General features: G+C 44.3%; 1 protein-coding gene across 1 annotated transcript; it reads left to right on the forward strand.

Moving 5' to 3' along the window:
- The first annotated feature begins 56 nt into the window (after positions 1–56).
- mbtps2 (membrane-bound transcription factor peptidase, site 2) lies at positions 57–24070 on the forward strand. The gene is made up of 11 exons (XM_015955492.3): positions 57–270; positions 1287–1435; positions 1547–1685; positions 2088–2191; positions 4533–4660; positions 15452–15570; positions 16372–16552; positions 17048–17154; positions 22039–22237; positions 22464–22539; positions 23619–24070. The coding sequence occupies exons 1-11, from the start codon at positions 196–198 to the stop codon at positions 23839–23841; spliced, it is 1500 nt and encodes a 499-aa protein (XP_015810978.1). The 5' UTR covers positions 57–195; the 3' UTR covers positions 23842–24070.
- The last annotated feature ends 442 nt before the right edge of the window (positions 24071–24512 follow it).

A 24512-nucleotide genomic window follows, 5' to 3' on the forward strand; every position in this document is an offset into this window, starting at 1 on the left:
AAACCACAAATAAAAGAAGAACCTGTTAGTTTTTGTAATACTGAGAAAACAAAACAGCGGAAAATGCAAATATGTCCTTGCAGTCTAAAATGTATTTAGTCGCAGAAAAGCTACGTGGCTAACAGCTGACGGAATGAGCGATGGAAGCGCTGTTAGCTTCTAGTGTTCTGCAGAGCTTCTTCTGAAAGCTGCACCATGATTCCCGTATCGCTGCTGGTGTGTGTGATGGGAGGCTGGTGTGCCATTTATCTAGCTGACACACTGTTCCGGGTGAATAATTCATATTCTCTTACTTAATTTAACAACGTTTCACATAAAAGTAGAAGATTAATTCAAAACAGCAGACATAGAAATACCTTTTGTTTTAGCTAACAGTAGCATCGGCAGCTAGCTACATCAACGCTAGTTTATAGCTGCTTTAGCTTTAAATTAAACCAGACATCTGCAGCTGTGGTGTTTTAAGCCCAATGCAGGAAAACGTAAAGCCATTTCGTTACATTTACTAGTTCTTTCTTGTCTTCCACAATACAAAACAAAGGGCAGTATATGATTTTTTTATGATTTAGGCTACAAGTTAGCATAACATGCACTGTAACCTATGTTTAGCTCGTTTGTTCAGCAAAAAATAGCTGAAATCTTTATTTAATTTAACTTGTACAATTCAAGTGAACTTGGTTCTTTTAACTTAAAATCAAAATAATCAAATTGGAGAAAACATTGATCGAAAACAGGTTTACAAGTTTGATTCTGTTTTGAATTTTCCCTTTTAATCACAGTTATTAAATATAACATTCGTTTACACACGTGGAGTACATGTCAAATGAAATTCTTGTGAAATGTATCATTTGGCTACGTAAAATACGGAAAAAACATATAAATGTATTTAAAATGCAAGCTTAACAGGAAAAGAAAGCAAGGAAAATGCATTCCTTTGAGTAGCTATAGGGATTTAAAAAAGAAAAGTACCCATTTATTGCACATATAGTGAAATAGAAAAATTCTCAGATTTTACCTTTTTTCTAGCTTATAAAGTTCTAATCTGTTGTAGATTGTGTTATTGATCAAACATTATTTAAGAAATTAATTCCAATAGATTTGGGTTGAAAATATTAAAATAAAAATAAACCTACAAAAATAACAAATTTAATAATAAAGGAAATTTATGGAACTGAATAAATTTGCAGCAAAATCTTGTTATACTGTGGTATAATTTTCTGAGGTTATCATTTGAAAAAAAAATCTCAAGATAAAAAGATAATGTTGTGATTTTTTTTTTTATCCTGAAGTCCTCCATCACGCACCGGGTCAGCTATGAATCCTGGCTCGCCAGTCGAGGTCTGATGGTGTCTCCTTTCCATGTGAGATGGCAGACCACCATGTTCAATCGGCTGTTTGCCTACTGTGCCCGAATCAACCCCCGCGCCCTTTATCTGTGGTGAGGAAACGTGACACATTAGTTGTTTTTCGCATGAAGTTTTTATCTCTATGGCTTCATGAATTCCAGGTAATTGACTAAACTAATTTTGGTTGTTTCTGTGTTTCCAAGGTTCAACAGTGGTCTTGTGTTTGGTGTCGCAGCCATGGTGGGCTCGGTGGTTCTGTTGATAAAAACGCTGCAGCAAACATACGCGCAGATGACCACCAGCAACCCTCGGATAGGAGGCCAGCAGGTGCTGCAGGTGGTGGTACGTAGACTGTTGTTATCCTTCAGCTGAGGCTTTAGTCACCTAAACCTCTTAGAGAGGACTTTGATTTGGCAGAAAAAAAAAACTATTATAAGGAGTCTTTTTTCTTCATTTCTTTTATGTGAGGCATATTTCCTTTGAGGTTCTGCAGGTGATTCATGGAGGCTATTACCAGGCCATTTATATCAGAAAGTTAATTTTAGAGGAGCAGAAAATGTTCTGCACCACCAGCAAGAGAATTAGATCTCACAGATAAGTCTTTTTTATTGAAATTGTGAAGAGGAAGTTTCAAAAATAGTCCAAAATCAGGCTCTATGTGTCCCTTGGATGTCCTGTAAATGCATCAGATGTTCTTTTTATCCGATCTCTGTGTCTTCTTTTCATCCTCTCGTGTCTTCCCAGGTCCCAGGTGTCAATCTGCCCACCAGTCAGCTGGCCTACTTCTTCATCGCACTGCTTCTCAGTGGAGTGATACACGAACTGGGCCACGCTGTGGCAGCACTGAGGTAAACACACACTCATCCGCCAAGACCGTGTGTTACCGAGACAGCCAGCAGGGTGTGCAGCGTTCACAAGGCTGCTTTAGGGTTGATGGAACCGTTTCCCGAGACATTTCAGCTAAATGTTTAGCATTTAAATGTTAACCTGAATGGCTTTCTAAGCGTTGAGTGGGTCTCCACCTTTTAGATGACGAGCAGCCTGCAGACGTTAATGTTCTCATCGAGGATCGGAACTGATAGTTTGGCTTTTGGGAGTTAAAAACTAAGAATATAACAAGCTTGTGGATAAATTCTTGTATCCGTTACACTAAGCAGGGCTCCAGGGAGTTTTTGCTATTCGTTCATCTCAATAAAAACTTAAAGAGCAAGTCACCCCCAAATCAACTTTTTGTCTGATAAACTACATAAATGTGTGTCTAATGGCGCTGCAGACACGTGTAGTCAATAGTTTAGCACTTTAGTGCATTTTAGTTAAAATTTAAAATTTCTGCCTAATACTGTCAGTGTTGTGCCGTTGTCAGGTAAAACCTCTGCACTACATTTGAATTTAAATCTGCCATCGCTATTGGCTAAGAGGTACCCTAGAACGTTAGCTGGTACCATATGATGTCACAATGTCGTTGTGAGCCTGTGTGTGTGTATTTGTTAGCGGCTCCGCCCTCTCGGTCTGCTAGGCAACAGCATTTGTTGCATTTTTCAAACAGGAAGTGGGAGTGGAGTAATACTCTGGTAGGGGGTAGGGTTGTCACGGTGTGAAAATGTAACCTCACGGTTATTGTGACCAAAATTATCACAGTTTTCGGTATTATTGCGGTATTTTTTTTAAACGTTACTTTTTCAGACAACTAAATAAACCCTGTATATCAGGAAAATATTGTCCTCAGTTTGTGTCTAAATTTTGCCTAAAATTTGTTATTTTTAGTCTTTAAAGAGCAAGTCACACCCTACTAGGGTTGTCACGGTAACCGGTGTAATGGTAAACCCTGGTAAAAAAGTTGACAATAATAATAATCGTCTTGTTTTTTAAAAAATATATTATCGGTGGGTTTACCGTGGCTGCGGTGTAGGCGCGGTGACCTTTACCAGCCACCGTATCATCTGCTGAAGTTGCCGGCGGCACATGCGCGCTTTGTTGTTTACAACCAAAACTTTCTTGACGCTAAAGCTGAAATAATGGCCAAAGGAGGAGACGGCAGCGCTCAGGTCATTTATTACCCCTCAAAGAAGACAAAGTGGGAAGTACGGGCATGTTTTGGATATTTGAAGAATGCCGAGGGACAGTTGATAGAAGACGGCTATCCTGTTTGCAGCACGAGCAGAAAAAGTGTCTGTGAAAGGCAGCAACGCTTCGAATCTCATGACACATCTGCGTGACCATCACCCACAACTCTACAGTCAACGCAAGGCAAGCTAACGTTAGCGTTTTGGCTAAAATGCGTGATCCGAGGATTTGGGTTGAGGGAGAATGCAACGAGTCGCTATATAAAGCAGCCGCAGCGCCGCTACCTGCATTTAAACCGTGTCGCGGACACCGCCATGTTGAAATGACGCTATGCATTACGGGGCTCCCAGGGGCCGATAAGAGTTGGTCTCTCTCCGAGAATAATTATGAATTTAACAATGATTACAGCCTGATGACATTTTCCCACATCTGCAAAGCTCACTGGAAGGACTCAAACCAAGGACAATATTTTCCTGATATAGGGTTTATTACTCAAGTAAGGGTAAAAAAGTATCTGATTAGAAGTTACTTGAGTACTGAGTATCATCTGATCTAATATTTTTAAATGATGACATCAAACAGACAAAAAATAAGAAGTTATGGGCAAATATTGGTATTTTAAAGAACAAGTCACCCCCTACCAGATTCTTACTCAACTCCCATTTCCTGTTTGAAAAATGCAACAAAGGCTGTGGCCTAGCAGACCGAGAGGGCAGAGCTGCTAACAAACACACACACACACACACACACACACACACACAACATTGTGACATCATAATGTACCATCTAACATCATAGTGTACCTCTTAGCCAATAGCGATGGCAGATTTAAATTCAAATGCAGTGCAGTTTTTACCTGACGATGGTGCATCACTGACAGTTTTAGGCAGAATATTTAAATTTGAACTAAGATGCACTAAAGTGTCGAATTATTGACTTCACATGTCTACAGCACGATTAGACACTCATTAATTTAGTTTATGAGCAAAAAAAGTTTATTTGGAGTGACTTGCTCTTTAAATATCGGCATAACACTTCAGTCTCGGCTCTTGTTGATTACCCGATAGTTCATGCGAAAACTCCACGAAGCCATTGTGAAAGTGTGAAGTGTTTTTCTTTCTGCAGGGAACAAGTGAGAGTGAACGGTTTCGGGATGTTCGTGTTCGTGTTGTACCCTGGAGCATTCGTGGACCTCTTCACCACCCATCTGAACCTCGTGTCGCCCACTCAGCAGCTCCGCATCTTCTGTGCAGGTGAACCTCCTTTCCTTTTGCATCACCCTTTACTGCAGCCTGAATATTTGCCAGCTTATGCAATCACAACTATTAATCACAATTATTAGCATTTTCTTCCGGCTGTGAAGGTCACTTGGGGGAATTTACTGCTGAGCACCAGACAGCTGCATCTCATCAAATCAATTCACTAGCAATTAGGGAAATTGCTGCTTGATAAATTGATTGGTGGTACAGGCAGTTATTTCTGCATGAATGTGGCTGATGTGACTTTAGGAGTAGGTGGCAGTGAGCGACTCGGGAAATATTTTAGTTTTTGATTAGAAATTAGTAAAGATGATTGTGTGAAAATGCTTAATCTGCGCCAGTTCCCCCTGAAACAGGAATAACTCTAAAGGCCTAACCCTAGCTGGCAGCCTGGAAAGCCATCCTGTATATGTGAATGCATAGTCTGGCCATGACCCATAGACAGATCTCAGTTGTGAGGCGGGACCTACGGTTGTCTTTCAAACTATCAGTGCTTTTGGACAACAAACAACGTGACTTAGTGTTACGTTTGTCAGTCAACGGGGCCGTCCTCCATACACCGTTGAAGAAGAGTCCAGCAGTACCAAGTACCTCCATCTGCTCTTGACTCAAAGAAAAGCCCCAGTCTAAATAGTCCAAAGTTGATGCCAAAGCAGTCGCCATCTCAGTTTTGCTCAGTCGCAGTAACATCCCGCCCAACAAACCAACAGAGCGCTGTGATTGGCCTAACACAAGACTGGTAGGCTGCCGAGGTTCCAGTGGAGCATGGCTAGTGGGGGCTGCATGACCAAAAAATGTTTTAAGTCGACAGTCAAGTAAAGAAAATCGAGTCGACTTTGACTAGTCGTTGATGACGTCATACACCTGAAGCGGTTGGTTGGCTGGAGTTTTTGACAATTAAAATTGCGCCCACATTTTCTAAGTTAAACACGTCTCTTTTAACAACGGTAGTTTCTGCATTTTTACTGCTCCTCTTCAGCCCTCTCCCCCCTCCCCCTGCTTCAGCCCTCTCTCCCCTCTCCCTGCTTCAGCCCTCTCCCCCCTCCCCCTGCTTCAGCCCTCTCTCCCCTCTCCCTGCTTCAGCCCTCTCCCCCCTCCCCCTGCTTCAGCCCTCTCCCCCCTCCCCCTGCTTCAGCCCTCTCCCCCTCCCCCCTCCCCCTGCTTCAGCCCTCTCCCCCTCCCCCTGCGCAGTGGCCACAAACTCACTGATGCGCCTGCAGCCTCTCAGAGTTCCTGCTGCTCTAAACATTAAAATAATTATTTCATTTTCTGTTCCTCACTTCTGATTAACTTCAGTGGTTTCTGTTTGTTGCAACCACCAGGTACAAAAACTAACTTGTTTTTATTTGACTACTGTAAATCCTCTAATATTGGCCTGTATTCAATTAATGACGGGGTATCACATTTTAGTCGGAGTCGGCGGAGGTGAATAATGGCCGTTTTTTTTATTGTGGCCGGATGGAATGTGTTAACAGGCAAGTACCACAGGGGGGCGTTTGTGTCATCCGTCTCACTTTTGATTTGCCAGTGATAGACCGCGAGGGTAACTTTAACCATGGCAGGTGCGGAGCCGAAGAGGAGGCAAAAATTTGATATCAAGTTCAAAGAGAACGTGCTGATTATGCTGCAGAACACTCTGGGGAGCAAGCTGCCAAACGTTTTAACATCGACCCATCAAACTGGATGAGGATTAAACTAATTAATCAATTTCCCTCTGGGATTAATAAAGTATTTTTGAATTGAATTGAATTTGAATTTGAATTAAATTGAATTGAAACTGAATTGGATTACCGGTAATTTATTTTTTACTTTAAACTGGACAAAGATTGAATTGAATTTGAGTTTTTTTTTTTTTTTTTTTTTTACCTCAACCCAAACGAGACGAAACGATTCAACTTTGAAGTGGTAAGGTGGCTGTTGCCTTTTCTAATACCGGTATTTAATGACGTTTAAAATGTGGTACAGGTATGTTTGCTATTGTTTTGTTACAATACAGTATTTCCCTACTGTAATTTAGCCTTGTTGTTAATGTTTTATATGCAAACTGTACTACGTTATGGTAAATGTACATTTTCAATAAATGAACCTAGTATTTCATAGGTTCAAATAGACACACCCCGTTTTTATTCATTCTACTGGTAGTTCATTTTGCTCAAATAGAAATTGAGGCCTGCCTCTAACTCTGGCCCTCCTTCCAATAAAGGCCTGGAGCTTGATAAGCTTGAATAAAATACAGGCCCGGGCCTGTATTAGAGGATTTACGGTATTTTCTGTCCTGTCTGTTAATTATCTTCCGGCATCTCCTCTCAATCCTAAAGAAAAACTGCTACCTGGGTTCATATCTATTCACCTTATGAGTTACCTTTGAACTGCAGTTCTAAAAGATCTACCGACCGCAAAAACTGCAGAGTGTGCGCCGGTCGCACCAGTGAGGTGAAGTCACAGGAGGACAAAACAGGTGATGCGCCTCGCTCCACAGCAGCGAAACGCATCAGGCACAAATAAAAGACAGAAAACATAAAAGGAAATGAGCCGACATGAGCGATCGCGTGTTAAATTAGTTTTTGAGGTGACGACACCTAATTTGATAATGTTACTGTGGCCGTGCTCAGGACGCAGATGTCTGGAGCGCGTCAACAATCAGAGCTTTGCATGTGAAAGCTGGTTAAGGTTAGGATGGGGGTGAGGGGACGGTTAAATTGCAAGAGGGTAAAGGTCACAATTTGGTCAAATGTCCGTTTTACCGCGGGCGTCCGATACCGACGTTCTGGCACAGCGTGTCGCCTCCCGACGCACAGGGGCTCATCACCTGCTGTCTTTTCCGAGGACTGCATCTTGTCACTCATTATCACGTGACAGCGACTAGTCGATGAAGGCATAAAAAGTCACTACAGAGCAGTGAAGTCGACTAGTCGACAAGTTGATACAACCCTTAGTGGCTAGACCGACATGAAAAGCAAAATCATTCAGCAACCGTCTGTCTAGTAGTGTTGTCAAAAAAATCGATACCTAGATATAAATCGATACTAAAAGTGGTATCTAAATTAGATATTCCATCCCTGTGGTATCGATATTATGGACTATTATACACAGCCTTCTTCAAGTACACCGACACGCATGACAGCCAGATGCCGTAAAGCAGCCTCCGCCTCCCAGACAAACAGAAGAAGAAGACGCCGCATGGATACATAGCGATTTCCCACGCGAGTTGTGTCTCCGATCCAAGTTTTGTCTGCCAAATAAATAAACAAAAACATAAACAGCGAATTTGGGAGGCGCGTCACAGCCCTACTTAATTAGCATACCAAGTCCGACACGTAGTTGTATATTCACGCTTATGTGCTTAAAGGAAACTCCCGTTTATTGCAACCCAGACTTAATTTCTAGCATGCAGTACGTTTGTTTACTCTCGCTGACAACTTTGGTGCTACTTGGATTCCCCAGGGTATTTACCGTAGATCCATCGGCGAATCGCCGTCATTGTATATCCATATAACGGGTGCGGACGGGCACCCGTGGTGCAGCCTCGAAATAAAACATTATCTGCAGCAAAACATCTCAATGTCGAAAGGTTTTGTTAGGAATCATTAACGTGATTCCCCTGTTCGTTTGGAGCGGTTCTGGGATTTCTAGGCGTAAACAGACTAGCCGCGGCTAATTAACCGGCGCTTTTAATGACGTCACTGCCGTGCGCCAATCTGTTTTTATTAAGATTACCGGTAGATGTACCTTTGTTCTACTGTGGAGAAATTAGTTTTCTCCCTTTATTGACCAACAGAGTTGTTCAAAAGTACAGAACAAAACATATGGCATTACAGCTTATGACAAAAATGCACCTTAAACAGAGTTTAGGCAGCAAAACATCACTCTGCAAATAGTGTATATATAGTGAGACAATTCATGATTTAAAGTGTTAACTTTCACCAGTTTTTGTATGCACGTTTTAAAAAATGCTGATACTTGAAAGGTTTAAGCACTTTATACACTTAATTCTTAACATTTAATTTTTGCACCCTGTGGGGGACGCTCCAGGAGTATGGGGTGGATGGCTTTCTGTTAAGGGCCATTCAGTCCCTTTACCAGAGGAGCGTGAGTTTGGTCCGCATAGCCGGTAGTAAGTCGGACCTGTTCCCAGTGAGGGTTGGACTCCGCCAGGGCTGCCCTTTGTCACCGGTTCTGTTCATCACTTTTATGGACAGAATTTCTAGACGCAGCCGTGGTGTGGAGTGTGTCGAGTTTGGTGGCAGGAGAATCTCGTCTCTGCTTTTTGCGGATGATGTGGTCCTCCTAGCTTCATCCAGCTCTGACCTTCAGCTCTTGCTGGGTAGGTTCGCGGCCGAATGTGAAGCGGCTGGGATGAGGATCAGCACCTCCAAATCTGAGACCATGGTTCTCGACCGGAAAAGGGTGGCTTGCCACCTCCGGGTCGGGGGAGAGGTCCTACCTCAAGTGGAGGAGTTTAAGTATCTCGGGGTCTTGTTCACGAGTGAGGGTAGGAGGGATCGGGAGATCGACAGGCGGATTGGTTCGGCGTCTGCAGTGATGCGGACGCTGACCCGATCTGTCGTGGGGAAGAGGGAGCTGAGCCAGAAAGCCAGGCTCTCGATTTACCGGTCGATCTACGTCCCAATCCTCACCTGTGGTCATGAGCTTTGGGTAATGACCGAAAGAACGAGATCGCGGATACAAGCGGCCGAAATGAGTTTCCTCCGTAGGGTGGCCGGGCTCAGCCTTAGAGATAGGGTGAGGAGCTCGGACATTCGGGAGGGACTCGGAGTAGAACCGCTGCTCCTCCGGATCGAAAGGAGCCAGTTGAGGTGGTTTGGGCATCTGGTCAGGATGCCTCCTGGACGCCTCCCTGGGGAGGTGTTTCGGGCATGTCCTGCCGGCAGAAGGCCCCCGGGTCGACCCAGGACACGTTGGAGAAGTTACATCTCCAATCAGGTCCGGGAACGCCTTGGGGTCCTGCCGGAGGAGCTGGTGGACAAGGCCGGGGAGAGGACGGCCTGGAGCTCCCTAGTTGGGATGCTGCCCCCGCGACCCGGACCCGGATAAGCGGAGGAAGACGAGACGAGACGAGATAAATTGAGGAATGTTATTTTTTGAATAAACCTGTTCAATAAATTGGTGTTTTTAAATTGTATCGAAATCGAGTATCGAGGTTTTTTTTTTCCAAGTATCAAATCAAGTTTGAAATTTTAGTATCGTGACAACCCTACTGTCTAGACTTCTAACTGGGGGGATTTGTTTTCAGATATTAGTTATTGTTGTGTTGGTCTTCTCTGGAAAACAGTAAATCATACTGTAAGGTGATATTAATGAATGAAGCCCAGATTATTGTTTGCATTATCATGATAGGGTTTACATACGTGGAGATATCTTGAAAAAGCGACCAGGTCATGAAATTTTAGCTGCAGTTACGTGGAATCTGATTTACAGTGGGACTGTTGTTTTATCGGTGGCTAATGCAGGAAATGTGGGTCGTTTCACGTTCAGCCTGCATGTGAAACTCGGAGTGACTGATTGTAGTGCTTCCTGTCCTCTCTACAATCACCCTTATCTTGTAAAAGTCTGAACGCAGGACTCTGCTCGGAAGTTGTAAATGACCGTACTTTTATTTGCTGTCTGCGTCCCCCAGAAGATCCTCCTTGACTCTAGTGAAAATAATCCCTCTCAAGCTCTCTGACAAGTAAATAACAGCCAACAGCGAGACGTCGAGACTCATGATTGAGTGAAGTGAAGGAGGATGCTATTCCTTTCAGGGGAGTGGTGATGTTTATGTTTATAATGTTGTTTGTGTTCACCAAGAGGGATGTCTGAGAAAACGTGATGATTTGTATCCAAACGAAAATAAAAAACACTAAATAGCTTGTTTACCACCTCAGATTATTCATACACAAATGCCTTTTTCTGTCAAACAGCAAAGAAAATTCACTTATGATACGTTTCTGTGAAATGTTATTGTTCCGTAGCCTTGAAATTCCTCCTGATCTGGAAAATTCATTCCCTAAAAGCCGTGCCTCTACCTCATCAGACCAGGGAACTTCTCCTCCTGTGGTTTTGAGTCTTGTTGCATAAATAAAATTGTATAGATGGCTAAATTTAGCTAGCAGCGGTTAGTTTTCACCACAACGTCCTACAGACAGAATGTATGTCGGTCACAGCTGCATCCAGCATATAGACCTGCTGATGCGCTGGTGCTTTACTGGAATCAGGGCGGCTGGGAGAAAATAAACCTAAAGAGAAGTGTTCTTTAGGTTTTCCTGCTTAATTAATGATGGTATTTTAAACTAGTGGTGGAAACCTGGAACCTGATCCAGGATCAGGTTTTATTGAGCGTTTAGGCCCCCCAGGGGGGCTGTGGCTACTAACACTGGCAGTGTGTGAATGTGAGCGTGCATGAAGGCGTCTTTTAGTGTCCTAAAAAGCGCTATATAAGTTTGATTTATTATTATTATTTAGTGTGCTCTAATGATGAACTAAATATTTTAGTTATAAGTATGTGTTATTGTACGCATATAAGATATGTCAAATGTCTTAGAGATTTTATTAAATTCTTACAATTTAGTTCTTGTTTCAAGTTTTTCTTGTTAAATGTAGAAAACTGTATTTTAAAGTGGTGAAATTGGCCAAATAAATGGAATAAAATAAATAAAATGAATGGAATAAATGCAGTAAATCATTTAAATAATTAGATACTTTGGTTGGTGTGGTTTCACCCGATCCACACTGCACAGAAAAGCAGGAAAACCTAAAGGACACTTCTCTTTTGGTGTGGTTTCTCCCAGCCGCCCTGATTCCATCATCATCCAACTGTGGACCCACCACCCGCAGGAGGGACATGAAGGGTCCAGTGCAGTGTGGATCGGGTGGCAGACCAAGGCGGGAGCCTTGGCGGTCCGATCCCCGGACAAGAAAACTGGTTTTTGGGACATGGAATGTCACCTCGCTGGCGGGGAAGGAGCAGGAGCTTGTGGCAGAGGTTGAGCGGTACCGCTATATATAGTCGGACTCACCTCGACACATAGCATCGGCTCTGGAACCCAAGTCCTTGAGAGGGGTTGGACACTCTCCTTTGCTGGAGTTGCTCTGGGTGAGAGGTGGAGGGCTGGGGTTGGCTTTTTGTTAGCCCCAAGACTCTCTGCCTGTGTGTTGGGGTTTATCCCGGGGGACGAGAGGGTAGCTTCCCTGCGCCTTCGGGTCAGGGAACGGGTCCTGACTGTTGTTTGTGCTTATGGTTCAAATATCAGTTCAGAGTACCCACCCTTTTTGGAGTCCCTAGGACGAGTGCTAGATAGTGCTCCATCAGGGGACTCCATTGTCCAGCTGGGGGAATTCAGGGCTCACGTGGGCAATGACAGCTTGACCTGGAGGGGTGTGATTGGGAGGAACGGCCTGCCTGATCTGAACTCAAGTGGTGTTTCGTTATTGGACTTCTGTGCAAGCCGCAGTTTGGCCATAACGCACACCTTGTTCGAACATAAGGATGCCCATTGGTACACTTGGTACCAGGGCAGCCTAGGTTGCTGGACGATGATAGACTTTGTAGTCGTATCAACTGACCTGCGGCCGTATGTTTTGGACACCCGAGTGAAGAGAGGAACGGAGCTGTCAACTGATCACCACCTGGTGGTGAGTTGGATCAGATGGCAGGGGAAGATGCCGCGTAGACCTGGCAGACCCTAACACATAGTGAGGGTCTGCTGGGAACGCCTGGCAGAAGAACCTGTTATGACGGTCTTCAACTCCCACCTCCGGCAGAGCTTTGACCGCGTCCCGAGAGCAGTGGGGGACATTGACTTCGAGTGGGCCTGGTTCCACTCTGCGATTGTTGAGGCGGCTGTTGCTAGTTGTAGTCGCAAGGTGGCCGGTGCCAGTCGTGGTGGCAACCCCCGTACCCACTGGTGGACACCAGAGGTTCAGGGAGCCGTCAGGCTGAAGGAGGCCTACAGGGCATGGGTGGTCTGTGGGTCTCCGGAGGCAGCAGACAGGTACTGGATAGCCAAGCGGAGTGCAGCAGTGGCAGATGCCGAGGCAAAATCTCGGGTGTGGGAGGAGTTTGGTGAGGCCATGGAGAAAGACTTTCGATCGGCTCCAAAGAGGTTCTGGCAAACTGTCCGGCGCCTCAGGAGAGGAAGGCAGCAACTCGCTCACACTGTTTACAGTGGGGATGGGGAGCTGCTGACGTCAACTGAGGCTATAGTCGGACGGTGGAAGGAATACTTTGAGGAGCTCCTCAATCCCACCTATGCACATTCCGAGGAGGAACCAGAGCCGGGAGACCTGGGGATGGACTGTCCAATCTCTGGGGCAGAAGTTGCTGAGGTAGTCAAACAACTACACAGTGGCTGAGCCCCGGGGGCGGATGAGGTTCGTCCTAGGTATCTCAAGGCTATGGATGTTGTAGGGCTGTCATGGTTGACACGTCTCTGCAACATTGCGTGGTCATCGGGGGAAGTTCCTGTGGAGTGGCAGACTGGGGTGGTGGTCCCCATCTTTAAGGAGGGTGACCTGAGGGTGTGTTCCAACTATAGGGTGATCACACTCCTCAGCCTCCCTAGAAAGGTCTACTCCAAGGTACTAGAGAGGAGGGTCCGATCGATAGTTGAATCTCAGATAGAGGAGGAGCAATGTGGTTTTCGTCCTGGCCGTGGAACTGTGGACCAGCTCTATACCCTTGCAAGGGTGATGGAGGGGGCTTGGGAGTTTGCCCAACCAATCCACATGTGTTTTGTGGATTTGGAGAAGGCTTATGACTGTGTCCCCAGGGGCACCCTGTGGGGGACGCTCCAGGAGTATGGGGTGGGTGGCTTTCTGTTAAGGGCCATTCAGTCCCTTTACCAGAGGAGCGTGAGTTTGGTCCGCATAGCCGGTAGTAAGTCGGACCTGTTCCCAGTGAGGGTTGGACTCCGCTAGGGCTGCCCTTGGTCACCGGTTCTGTTCATAACCTTTATGGACAGAATTTCTAGGCGCAGCCGTGGTGTGGAGTGTGTCGAGTTTGGTGGCAGGAGAATCTTGTCTCTGCTTTTTGCGGATGATGTGGTCCTCCTGGCTTCATCCAGCTCTGACCTTCAGCTCTTGCTGGGTAGGTTCGCGGCTGAGTGTGAAGTGGCTGGGATGAGGATCAGCACCTCCAAATCTGAGACCATGGTTCTCGAACGGAAAAGGGTGGCTTGCCAAATCCGGGTCGGGGGAGAGGTCCTACCTCAAGTGGAGGAGTTTAAGTATCTCGGGGTCTTGTTCACGAGTGAGGGTAGGATGGATTGGGAGATCGACAGGCGGATTGGTTCAGCATCTGTAGTGATGCGGACGCTGAGCCGATCTGCCGTGGTGAAGAGGGAGCTGAGCCAGAAAGCCAGACTCTTGATTTACCGGTCGATCTACGTCTCAATCCTCACCTATGGTCATGAGCTTTGGGTAATGACCGAAAGAACGAGATCGCGGATTCAAGCGGCCGAAATGAATTTCCTCCGTAGGGTGGCCGGGCTCAGCCTTAGAGATAGGGTGAGGAGCTCGGACATTCGGGAGGGACTCTGAGTAGAACCGCTGCTCCTCCGGATCGAAAGGAGCCAGTTGAGGTGTTTTGGGCATCTGGTCAGGATGCCTCCTGGACGCCTCCCCGGGGAGGTGTTTCGGGCATGTCCTGCCGGCAGGAGGCCCCCGGGTTGACCCAGGACACGTTGGAGAGGTTACATCTCCAATCTGGTCCGGGAACGCCTTGGGGTCCTGCCGGAGGAACTGGTGGAGTTGGCTGGGGAGAGGACGGTCTGGAGCTCCCTAGTTGGGATGCTGCCCCCGCGACCCGGACCCGGATAAGCGGAGGAAGACGACGACGATGAGATACTTTGGTTTTTGAGATACCTTAAAACCAAAATCTGCAACTTTTTCATTCATATTTTAAATAGTTTTCTTGAGCCAGTATGTGCTCAAATGACCCTTTACAAGTTTAACGAAAGGCCACTGAGACCCCCTCTGCCCTTTGTGGTCAGAATGTTGCATTTGCAACTTCAGAGTGCCGGGCTGCCACCTGTGGGAAAATTCAGCTGACATACCTGACACCATGCTTGTTCCAGCATGTTTTAGAGCATAAACACAGCTGCTGTGTTTGATTTAGTGATGAATCGCACCTGTAGACACTACGGAAGGCTGAGGAGACATTTCAGATGTTAGATTATGGTGTTTCACTTTTGCTTTGACTACAGATGATTAATAGTGGACATTAGGGGGTGCCAAAGGCAAGCACTGTCAATGAGCTTGGAGTTTTTCTCTGAGGTCGCCTCCCTAGAGGCAGAAAAACATCTTAGCCCCTACAGTTTTATGATCATTATTCTCACATTATGCTGTTTTTGCACATGTGCAAAACAAACAAACAAACAAAAATAAATAAATATGTGTGTATATATATCAATTAAAGGCTTACTTGTCCAGAAGAAATGTCACCAACTCTACGTCTTTCTGGGTTCTACCACAAACATGCGTACGCTCTGTGATTGACATCTGTATGTAAGCAGATGGCTAATGCTATTGGCTAATGCTGAGCTACGCACAAATCCAATTGCATGGGGTTCTATGGGACGAGAGCAGGCCTAGCAATAAAAGGTATACATATTCACTACATTAGATCACAGTAAAGGTTAAGGCTGACTTTTACAGGTGTCTGAAAAACGATACATAATTCCTGAAAAGGGGAAATCTCTTGATTGCAGCTTTAATGTACCATTTATTTTTCATTTGACTTAGCAAACTATTAAAAATGAACAAAAAAATACTGTTTTCTCTCTCCAGGTGTGTGGCACAATTTAGTTCTGTGCGTGGCAGCGCTGGCCTTCCTCTTCCTGTTACCTGTCTTGCTGTTTCCCGCGTACACCACTGGAGCTGGAGCACTGGTCACCGAGGTTGTCCAGGTCAGTTCTGTTGGTGCTTCATCAGTCACAGGGGTCTTTGTGTGGAGAATTGGGTGAAAAGTAGATGCAGTCAAGCTGATAACTACTGAGTTCAAAGATAAAGTTTCTCTTTATGTCCGCTCATTGGTCAGTGAATGAAACCTCCGTTGATTGGTCCTCGTCCGAGCGACAGCGATGAAAAGTAGAAAATGTTTCAACTTTCTGGGTTTGCGTCGCTGGGTCGCCTGTGCACGATACGTGCACGAGCGCAAAATTTCACACGCACGTTTTTCGCGTTTCGCTTAGTAGGAGGGAGACCCGCGATTATCGCATTGTCGCGCATGTCTCATTGAAAATGAATGGAGGAAAGGCGACGTAGCCTCCCGTGTGTCGAGCCCATTAGACGTAAATCAACCCAGAGTCTCGCCGGGCCACGACCGTTGGAGGTAAATCGTGCTCATCATTCTTGGGGGAGTTTCAAAAGTGTCTTAAAATGAGGGTCTTTGGTTTCCTCGTGTTTTTTGCTTGTTTTTCTCCTGATTGGTTCAAAGGTGAAGGTCACACTGAGGTGTTGTCCTGAGCAGCGTTTACACTCAGGTTTCTGATATTAGTATTTCCTGTTTTCTTGTATTATACTAAAAAACTTAATGAGTAAACATTAAATAATCCTTAAGAAGCCTCAGTTTGCTGTTTGTGTTCATAAGTAAAACTATTTCTGTGCACACCCTCTTCTAAAGTCTCCTAATATCTGAGGTGTGGAGGATTGAGTCCAACTCTGATGTCTTGTGACGTTTGTCCTCATGTGTCCTCTTTTTGGTCCAGGGTTCTGCAGCTGACGGACCCAGGGGTCTGTCAGTCGGGGACATCGTGACAGGGCTGGAGAGCTGTCCCGTCAGGGGAGTAGAGGACTGGTCCAACTGCCTGTCTCACCTCTCCCATGTGCAGCAGACAGGATACTGTGTTCCGCTCTCCAGCCTGCAGCCCAGCTGGGCTCACGGACGACGTGAGTGAACGCTCGTCCAAAACCAAACAGAAGAACGCTTCTAACATCTGATCAATAAAAAAACAGTCTCACATGTTGAATTAGTTCCTGTCAATTTTTTACATCACCAATAAGACCCCTGATTGGTCTGTATGTGAGCGATGAGCTCAGCAACTGGCCAATCAGAGCTCAAGCTGCTTTTCTGTGGCCTTTTCCTCCTCAGATGCCTGGTTTTGATTATTAGTTGTTTAAAATTTCCTGTTTCTAAACTCTCAGACAAGATTTTCTGGTTTCTGTAACATTTTCTCTTGCTGGTTCTAATTTTACGTTTCCTGGTTATATTTTTATAAGCATCTCGTGTTTCTCTGAATCAGAGCTAAACCCTATGATGAATCAGGACCATCAGTGTGTGAGACACTTATTATTGTGTGTTGTCTTCCAGCTGAGAGTCACGCGGTGTGTTTAGAGCCTGTTTTCTAACCCGTATTTACTACTTTCTTCTCTTTTCTCTGGCAGCCTACAAACGCCTGGATGGAACCACGGACTGCTGCAGCAACAACAGCCTGACGGACCTCTGCTTCTCCTACGTCAAACTTCAGAGCAGGAACAGCAGGGAGAGAGAGGTGACACACACACAAACACACACTAAATCACTTCCTTTATTTGCTGTATTTTTATTCTTGTTTTGTTGGAAAAAATTGACTTTGTTGTAGCAGTGTGGTGCAGAACTGTCAGGTAGTACAGATTTAGTGGGTGTTCTTCCTCTTATCCCAGGCCGACTGCTGCAGGACTCCCGGTTCTTGTCTTAATTAATTCAAAATCGTAACTTAATTAAACCCTTTTCAAAAAATAAATCTATCAAATAAAACTTAAACCTGTCGTTGGAGGTGTAACCCTATTGGGGCTGCATGATATTAGGAAAACCTGCGATATGCGATAACAGTGATTAACATTGCGATGACGATATTACTTGCGATAAATAAAAACTTAGCTCAAAAAATGACCAAAAAAATCATAAAAATGAGAAAAGCAAAAGATGTGAGCAAAGGTAAAAAGAAAATGAACAAGGAAAGGCAATCAGTGGATCCTGGGAAAAGCAGAATCAGCAGAACAAAGCTAACTCAGTTGTTTGCTAACCGTCAAAATTAAGTGCAGTCTGCCTCGGGGGCGGGCATCTGACCTATGAGAACCCAGCCAATTGGCCAAATGGGTGCAGAGCTTTATTTGATTTGTTAAAAAAAACATCACACTTCTGTTTGACAGAATGCATCATGTGTAGCAAACATTTGAGCTGACCATTCGTTACGATATTTATCTGTTCTTTGCGATATGCACATTGCGCATGCTGATATCGCGATAACGATATATTTGCCATATATTGTGCAGCACTGAACCCTGTGACATCCATTTAAAGTATTTTTTTCCCTTTGTTTTGCATTTTGTTAAAAATATTTACAGAATACCATTTTTAATCTAAAAGTTTACTTTTCTGGGAAAAGTAAAAGAAACTGGGCCAGAGACTGGACAAAAGGGTTTTTGTGGGTCCAGATGTGCAGTCATGTTTGGACTGTTTTATTTAAAAATAATAATAAAAACGTTTTAATCTTGTCATTTTCCTTTGTGTGTTATTTAGAAGTTATTTAATCAGGCTATTTCCTATGGAATTCTGTTGCTCATTGCTGAAGGGATTAAATAACTGTTTACTAACAAAGGGAATCGTGCAGCTCCAAGAACGGCAGCAGCAGAAGAGTTTACAGGATCTTAATGTAGAAACTTACTTAAAATTTCATACTATTACTTCATTTACGGATGTATCTAAAGCATTTCTTTTGCTTCATGCCTGATCTAAGTCTGGTGTGATACTTTTTATTGATGCACATTAAAAACTGCAGCCGTGTGATATTCCTGTAAGTGAGAGTAGAGTACTGCTTCACACAGTAGAGCTTTAATCATGGTGTCTGAAACCCCTAAATGATGTACTCTACTTATTCTGACGGATTCTTTAAGTCTTTTAGTGGTTTTAGTTTGTTGTGATCAGACATAAGAGGCCATCTCACTTCTAAAGCTTGGTTTATGCTTGACACATTCACTTTCCGCTTGGTGATGCGGCTCGCGGATGGAACGCGCTTCACAACTCGCAGCGTTTATGGTTCATGCGGCTCGTCTCTGCGGTGAGCCAATATTCTCCCAAACTGTAGGGGGCAGCATGGAGCTCTACGGCATGCATCCAACACTAAACCATAGCAGAAGTAAAAATGACTGTTTACAACATGGCATTCCAGCATTTTTTAGCAGCGTCCTCGTCTTTTCCGACAGTGCGAGCTATTTCTCTCCAAGAATTATTAACAACATGTTGATCACAGTGATCTTTGAGAGCTGAATCATACAAATGTCTGTATTTACGAACCTCTGCCATACTAGTTCTTGCCAGTCCGCCATGTTTTTCCGCGTCCGACCGTCCGCGTGGTTAGGAAATTTCCTAGGTGCGCAGTGCGGAAAGTTTGGGCCGTGCGGAGACACGGTGGAGGGGCGTGGTTGTTAACGCAATTTTGCCGCGCTGAGCCGTGCGGACCTCGCGGACGCGTCAAGCATAAACCAAGCTTAAGAGTTTTGTAAATTGAAGGTAAACTTGGATTTGTGGATTTTGGATTAAATGTTTTTTTGATTATTAGAAATGAGTAGGGGTGGGAAGTGAACGTGTAAATTACGACTAATTAGAAAAAAATTACACGTTAAAAAAATAAACACTAGCCTGAGCGCCCCCAAATTGGGGCCGAAAATATTTAGCATCAGAATTCTTGCCCTAAGTATCAATAAATATCATCAAGCTTCTCCTCTAAAAAAGCTGCAGAGCCGGGGTGAAAAGACCATGAAAACAGTTTTACGTGCTCCAAACACGACTAGTTCTACGATTGAATTAATCATGAAAAATCACTCTTCTTAAAGAAAAGAATGAAAGAAAAAAAGTAAACTTTTTTTTATTGTTATGGCAGAAAGCAGGCCGGCATTAACTTTATCCATGTGAACTTAATCACAGCAGGAGAGACGAGCACACACAGCATTCATCTAACCAGCAGAACTTCCCCTCAACTCTACACTACACCTCTATATACGTTAGCAGTACTCTGCTGTTCAGTACACATTTACACCTATTACTAATATTTATGCATCCTAACAAATCCCACAAGGATTACCTTTATAATGAGACCAAAGTTAACAAATAGACTTTGTTGTTACTGAAATAAATTCGTTAAAATGTGGGTTTGCCATCTGCCTCACTGACATAATTTTTTTAATAAAAAAAAAGCTTGGTGAAATTGTCTTGAACGATTTAAATGGGATTAATCAAGATTAATTAATCACGAAGCCTGAATTTTTTGCCCCAGAACACACTTCTTCAGCCTTGTCGAAACTCCAGCACCGGTTTTACTTTTCTTGGTTCTAAGAACACATCTTAGGTGTGTTCTTGCTGTGTCGTATCTCTAATTCCATGCTGTAGTTCTTTTTTAAAACACAGCAGTTTTGTTTACCTGTTTTCCCGCTACGTTTCGTTTGCGGCTGCAAACTTCCTCAAGCTGACGCTGATGGTGGCGTCACTTCCTTCTCTGTTTATCCGCGGGCAGCAGAGGACGTTGTCACCCTCTGCTGCCCACCGGACGCCAACTGAACACATGAACAGTAGAACATAGAAAGGAGTGCGAGAAAGAGGCAAGTCGAAAACACACAAGAGCAGCAAAAGAAGAAGCAGAAAGCACAATAAAGAAGTCAGCCGTAATGGGCTCGACACACGGGAGGCGACAAACGACTGCTATCAGCGAAATTTGTCGCTGTCGCTTTCATTACCTGACACACGGGAGGTGATCCGCGCCAGCGGCAAAGCCGTCTACGTGTTCTGTTCCATGGCGAAATCGAAACTTCTGTTGTTTTGTTTGGCTGTGTCAGGTTGGAGGGAATTAAGGTTATTTAAGCGGTTCAGAGTTAGAAAAGCGGTAGATATGATGTTTCACAAGGTGCTGCTAGAGTTACGTGAAATCTTACTTCTGATTTTACTATAAAACATAATAATAATCAACTTCTCCTCCATGTTTGCTCGGAGGTGTGCGGAGCATCCTGTCCGCTCATTGGTCAGTGAATGAAACCTCCGTTGATTGGTCCTTGTCCGAGCGACAGCGATGAAAAGTAGAAAATGTTTCAACTTTCTGGGATCGCGTCGCTGGGTCGCCTGTGCACGACACGTGCACGAGCGCAAAATTTCACACGCACGTTTTTCACGTTTCGCTTGGTAGGAGGGAGACCCGCGATTATCGCTTTGTCGCGCATGTCTCATTGAAAATGAATGGAGGAGAGGCGATGTCGCCTCCCGTGTGTCGAGCCCATTACAGATCACTGCACAAGAGAAAACCATATAATGGACTGGGACAACACAAGGATCATAAACACCGAACAACAAAAATACAAAAGATGGATAAAAGAAGCAATCGAGATAAGGAGACGTGGATGTGAGATCATGAACAGAGACCATGGAGTTTAGACGTTGGACCGCGCATGGGACTGCATCGTCGGAGAGGGGAGAGCGGGCAGCAGAGGGCGACAACGTCCTCTGCTGCCCGCGGATAAACGAAGAAGGAAGTGACGCCACCATCAGCGTCAGCCTGAGGAAGTTTGCAGCCGCAAACGAAACGTAGCGGGGAAACAGGTAACAAAACTGCTCATTGTTTTAAAAAAGAACTACAGCATGGACGTATGATTCAGTTGTTCACTTTTTCACATTTTGCACTATTTAGTAGCTTTTTTGGTTTTATTTGTGCCATTTTAAATGGTTTTTATCACTCACTGCATTATTTTTTGCTTTGGATAGTGCTGTTACCTTTTACCTGTTCTCTTATTTTTTTAGTTTCAGTAGGAATTTTATCCTTGATTATTTATGCTGTCTTTAAGTAATTGACCTGATTTCTATGTTTTGCTGATATGCTCGAGCATTTGGCTCGTATGTACAGTACATCACTGTGGTTAGCTGCCATGCTATTTTTAAATGGTGCTTTATAAATAAATTGGTATGGTAGAAATTAGAGATGCACCAATTCTGATTGGTGTACAGCTGAAACCTGGCATCCAGATTTGTGCCCAATTAGATTCATATCAGTGAGCTTAAGTTAACAGAAAACAATAAGTTCAGTTAACTTGAAAATGGTGCATCAGGGAGTCGAACACATCCATGTGGTCCACATTTTTATTATTGGTAGCATGAAATAGTTTTGTTCTCATTTGGTAATGGTGAGTTTCAGACAAACAAGTCGATCACCGATAAAGCGGATCCTGCTTATCTTAGTCCTAACTTTTACAAGACCCTTTGGATTATTCTGCACATGTGCTAAAAACTCTCAGGATCATAAAAAACATTTGGTTTTCAGTGACATTGCAGAACATTCTGTGCATAAAAAATTGCACCGTCATGATACAGATAGAAAAGTCCAGCTCAGCTGAGTCTTTGTGTTCTTCGTCTGCAGTTCGCCTGCATGCCGGTGCGCAAGATGGTGGCGGGCACCCGAGTGTGTCGCACGGACAACGACTGCGCCACGCACTCCACCGCCGCCAGCGTTTGTGTCACGCCCTCCCTGGAGAACCAGACCCGCTTCATTCGCGTCACACATCCTCCCAACACACACATGCTGTTCGTCGGGTATCCGCCGCACCTGCAGCACGCCGGTACGAACGCATGCAACTACTCCAGAATTTTTCCGAGTGGATTTAATTTAGTGTTTGACATTCCACCCCGGGAGGATTGTGACACCTACACTAGACTGTAAACTATGGTGTTGACATAATTACTGCTGACTGGAGCGTGTAGGTGTTCGGCTGAGTCCTGTAATCAGCGGGAGGAGACAGATTCATGGAATTATGACCTCTTCGCTTCCTGTTTTCTCTTTACTAGTGAGTCTGACCAACTTCGTACCTCGGTTTGGTTTTCTCCACCTGGACCTGCCCATCTTCCTGGAGACTTTCCTCAAGTATCCTTTTCTATAATGAACTCCAGCTGTTATGAAGGGATGAGTGTATGTGAACGCGGCTCCTGTGTTACTCAAAATGAAAACAATCCTGTTTTTAAAGGATTGAAGGAAGCGATGAGTTGCAGTTTGGAGATCAAGTGCACTTTTACCAAAGCTTTAGATGCTTTTTATGACCCCTGCACTGCAGATCAGCACTTCTAGAACTAATTTAGCTGCAGTTTTTATTGTTTGCAGTTAGTTTTTGTCAAATCATCAGAGGAGCATTCGACTGATGTTTATTAGTAATGTAAAGTTGTAAAGAAAGATTGGAAGCTGTTGGAATTGATGAAAATGGAACTGGTTTAAGTGGTTATAGGAAACCGAACAAGCTCAGAGTGAATCTGGTGACACAAGTGAGCTTTATCGTTTTTAAAACTTCTCTTTTGTTTTCCTCGGCTGCAGTGATCTTCAGATGTTTGGTTTTCAAGCTTCTGGGTTTGAGAGCAAATTCAGTGCAGGTTCAAACTTGGATATTTGTGGCCAATGAAACAAAAAACAGGTTTTATTTAATTTAGTGTAAGATTGTGGTTTCAAAGTTGCTGCAGCTTTTTGAATTAAAAGTACTGAAAATCAACTCGGAAAGGAAAACGTGGACGGAGTTCTGACCTTTCAGTCGGCCAATCGGGGCAGACTTCTATGGTAAACATTTAGTCAGAAAAGATGCAGGAATGTTGTAAAACCAGAAAAGTCACATTTTTATAGGATTACGACATTTAAATGACTTATTGGGGTCTTTCTGGTCCTTGAAATACTGAAAAATGCTTGTTCTAGTTAAAAGTTTTTGCCAGTGCTTTAATTGTACAGCAGTTGCTGCTGAGTGGCTTTACAAAGTAAAAGCTTTGTTTATATTAGCTAAAAATCCCTATTTTATGAATTCTGGGTTGTTTGTGTTGGGCAAATTAGAAACATGAAATATTCATGTGTCTGCGCTAACCCTCAGATGTATTTATTTTTTCCAGGAACTTTAATTTAGCCGTTAAATGTGAAGATGTTTGTTTATCTGTAGAAACCATGTTCATTCCTGAGCTGCTGCTCCTCAGATACGTGGTGTCTCTCTCAGGCGCGTTGGCGGTAGTCAACTCCGTGCCCTGCTTCGCTCTGGACGGCCAGTGGATGTTGAGCGCCCTGCTGGAGGCCACGCTGGTTTCCGTGGTTACGGACCGTCAAAAGCGTGAGCTAATAGGTTTCTTCCTGTTGCTGTCAGGCAGCGCCCTGCTGGCTGCCAACGTGGCGCTGGGCCTGTGGATGGTTACGGCCCGGTAGCAGCAGCAGTGGAGGTTAGCTCACTCACCACGACAGGAGCAAATGAGAACTCGGCTGAGGGTGAGTTTGACACGTGTGGACCACTAAACTGTGAACATGCAGGGAAGAGGAGCTGCTTTTTTCTGCAGACTGTTGAATAGAAACTTGTTCTGTTTAAACCGGACTGCCACTGAACATTCTTCCTCCACCTCGTTGCCGCCATAAAACCAGAAGCACAGCGGAGAATAACGCACTTGCTGTAAAGAACTCACCTCATGGATGTTTATAAATCCGACTAAAACTTGTGAAGTGTTGAAGGTGAAGAAATTCCTCGTTTCTGCCCAAAAAGCTGCAGAAGTTTAGGATGAAGTCATTTTAACTGAATGCATGATGGTATCTTCCTTCTTTAATGTCCAGTGTTTCCCCCAGGAATTTTTCCAGCTGTGGCGGGGGTGGGGGGGGTGGGGAGAAATTATGACACGTCTCTAAATAAAGTAAAATTTTCTAGTGCAGAGAGGAGACAACCCATAGAAGCACTGATCTGATCTCATTTCAGAGAAAAATAGAACAGGTTAGATGCACCTAATAAATAAAATTACTAACAAACTCAGGAATCTGTTTCTTTGCTTCACTGTTCTGGTGCTGAAAATATCACTAATATGGATCAAAGGAGATACACAGATGAATGCACC

This window comes from Nothobranchius furzeri, chromosome 7 (genome assembly GCF_043380555.1).
Source record: "Nothobranchius furzeri strain GRZ-AD chromosome 7, NfurGRZ-RIMD1, whole genome shotgun sequence".
Taxonomy (NCBI): Eukaryota; Metazoa; Chordata; class Actinopteri; order Cyprinodontiformes; family Nothobranchiidae; genus Nothobranchius; species Nothobranchius furzeri.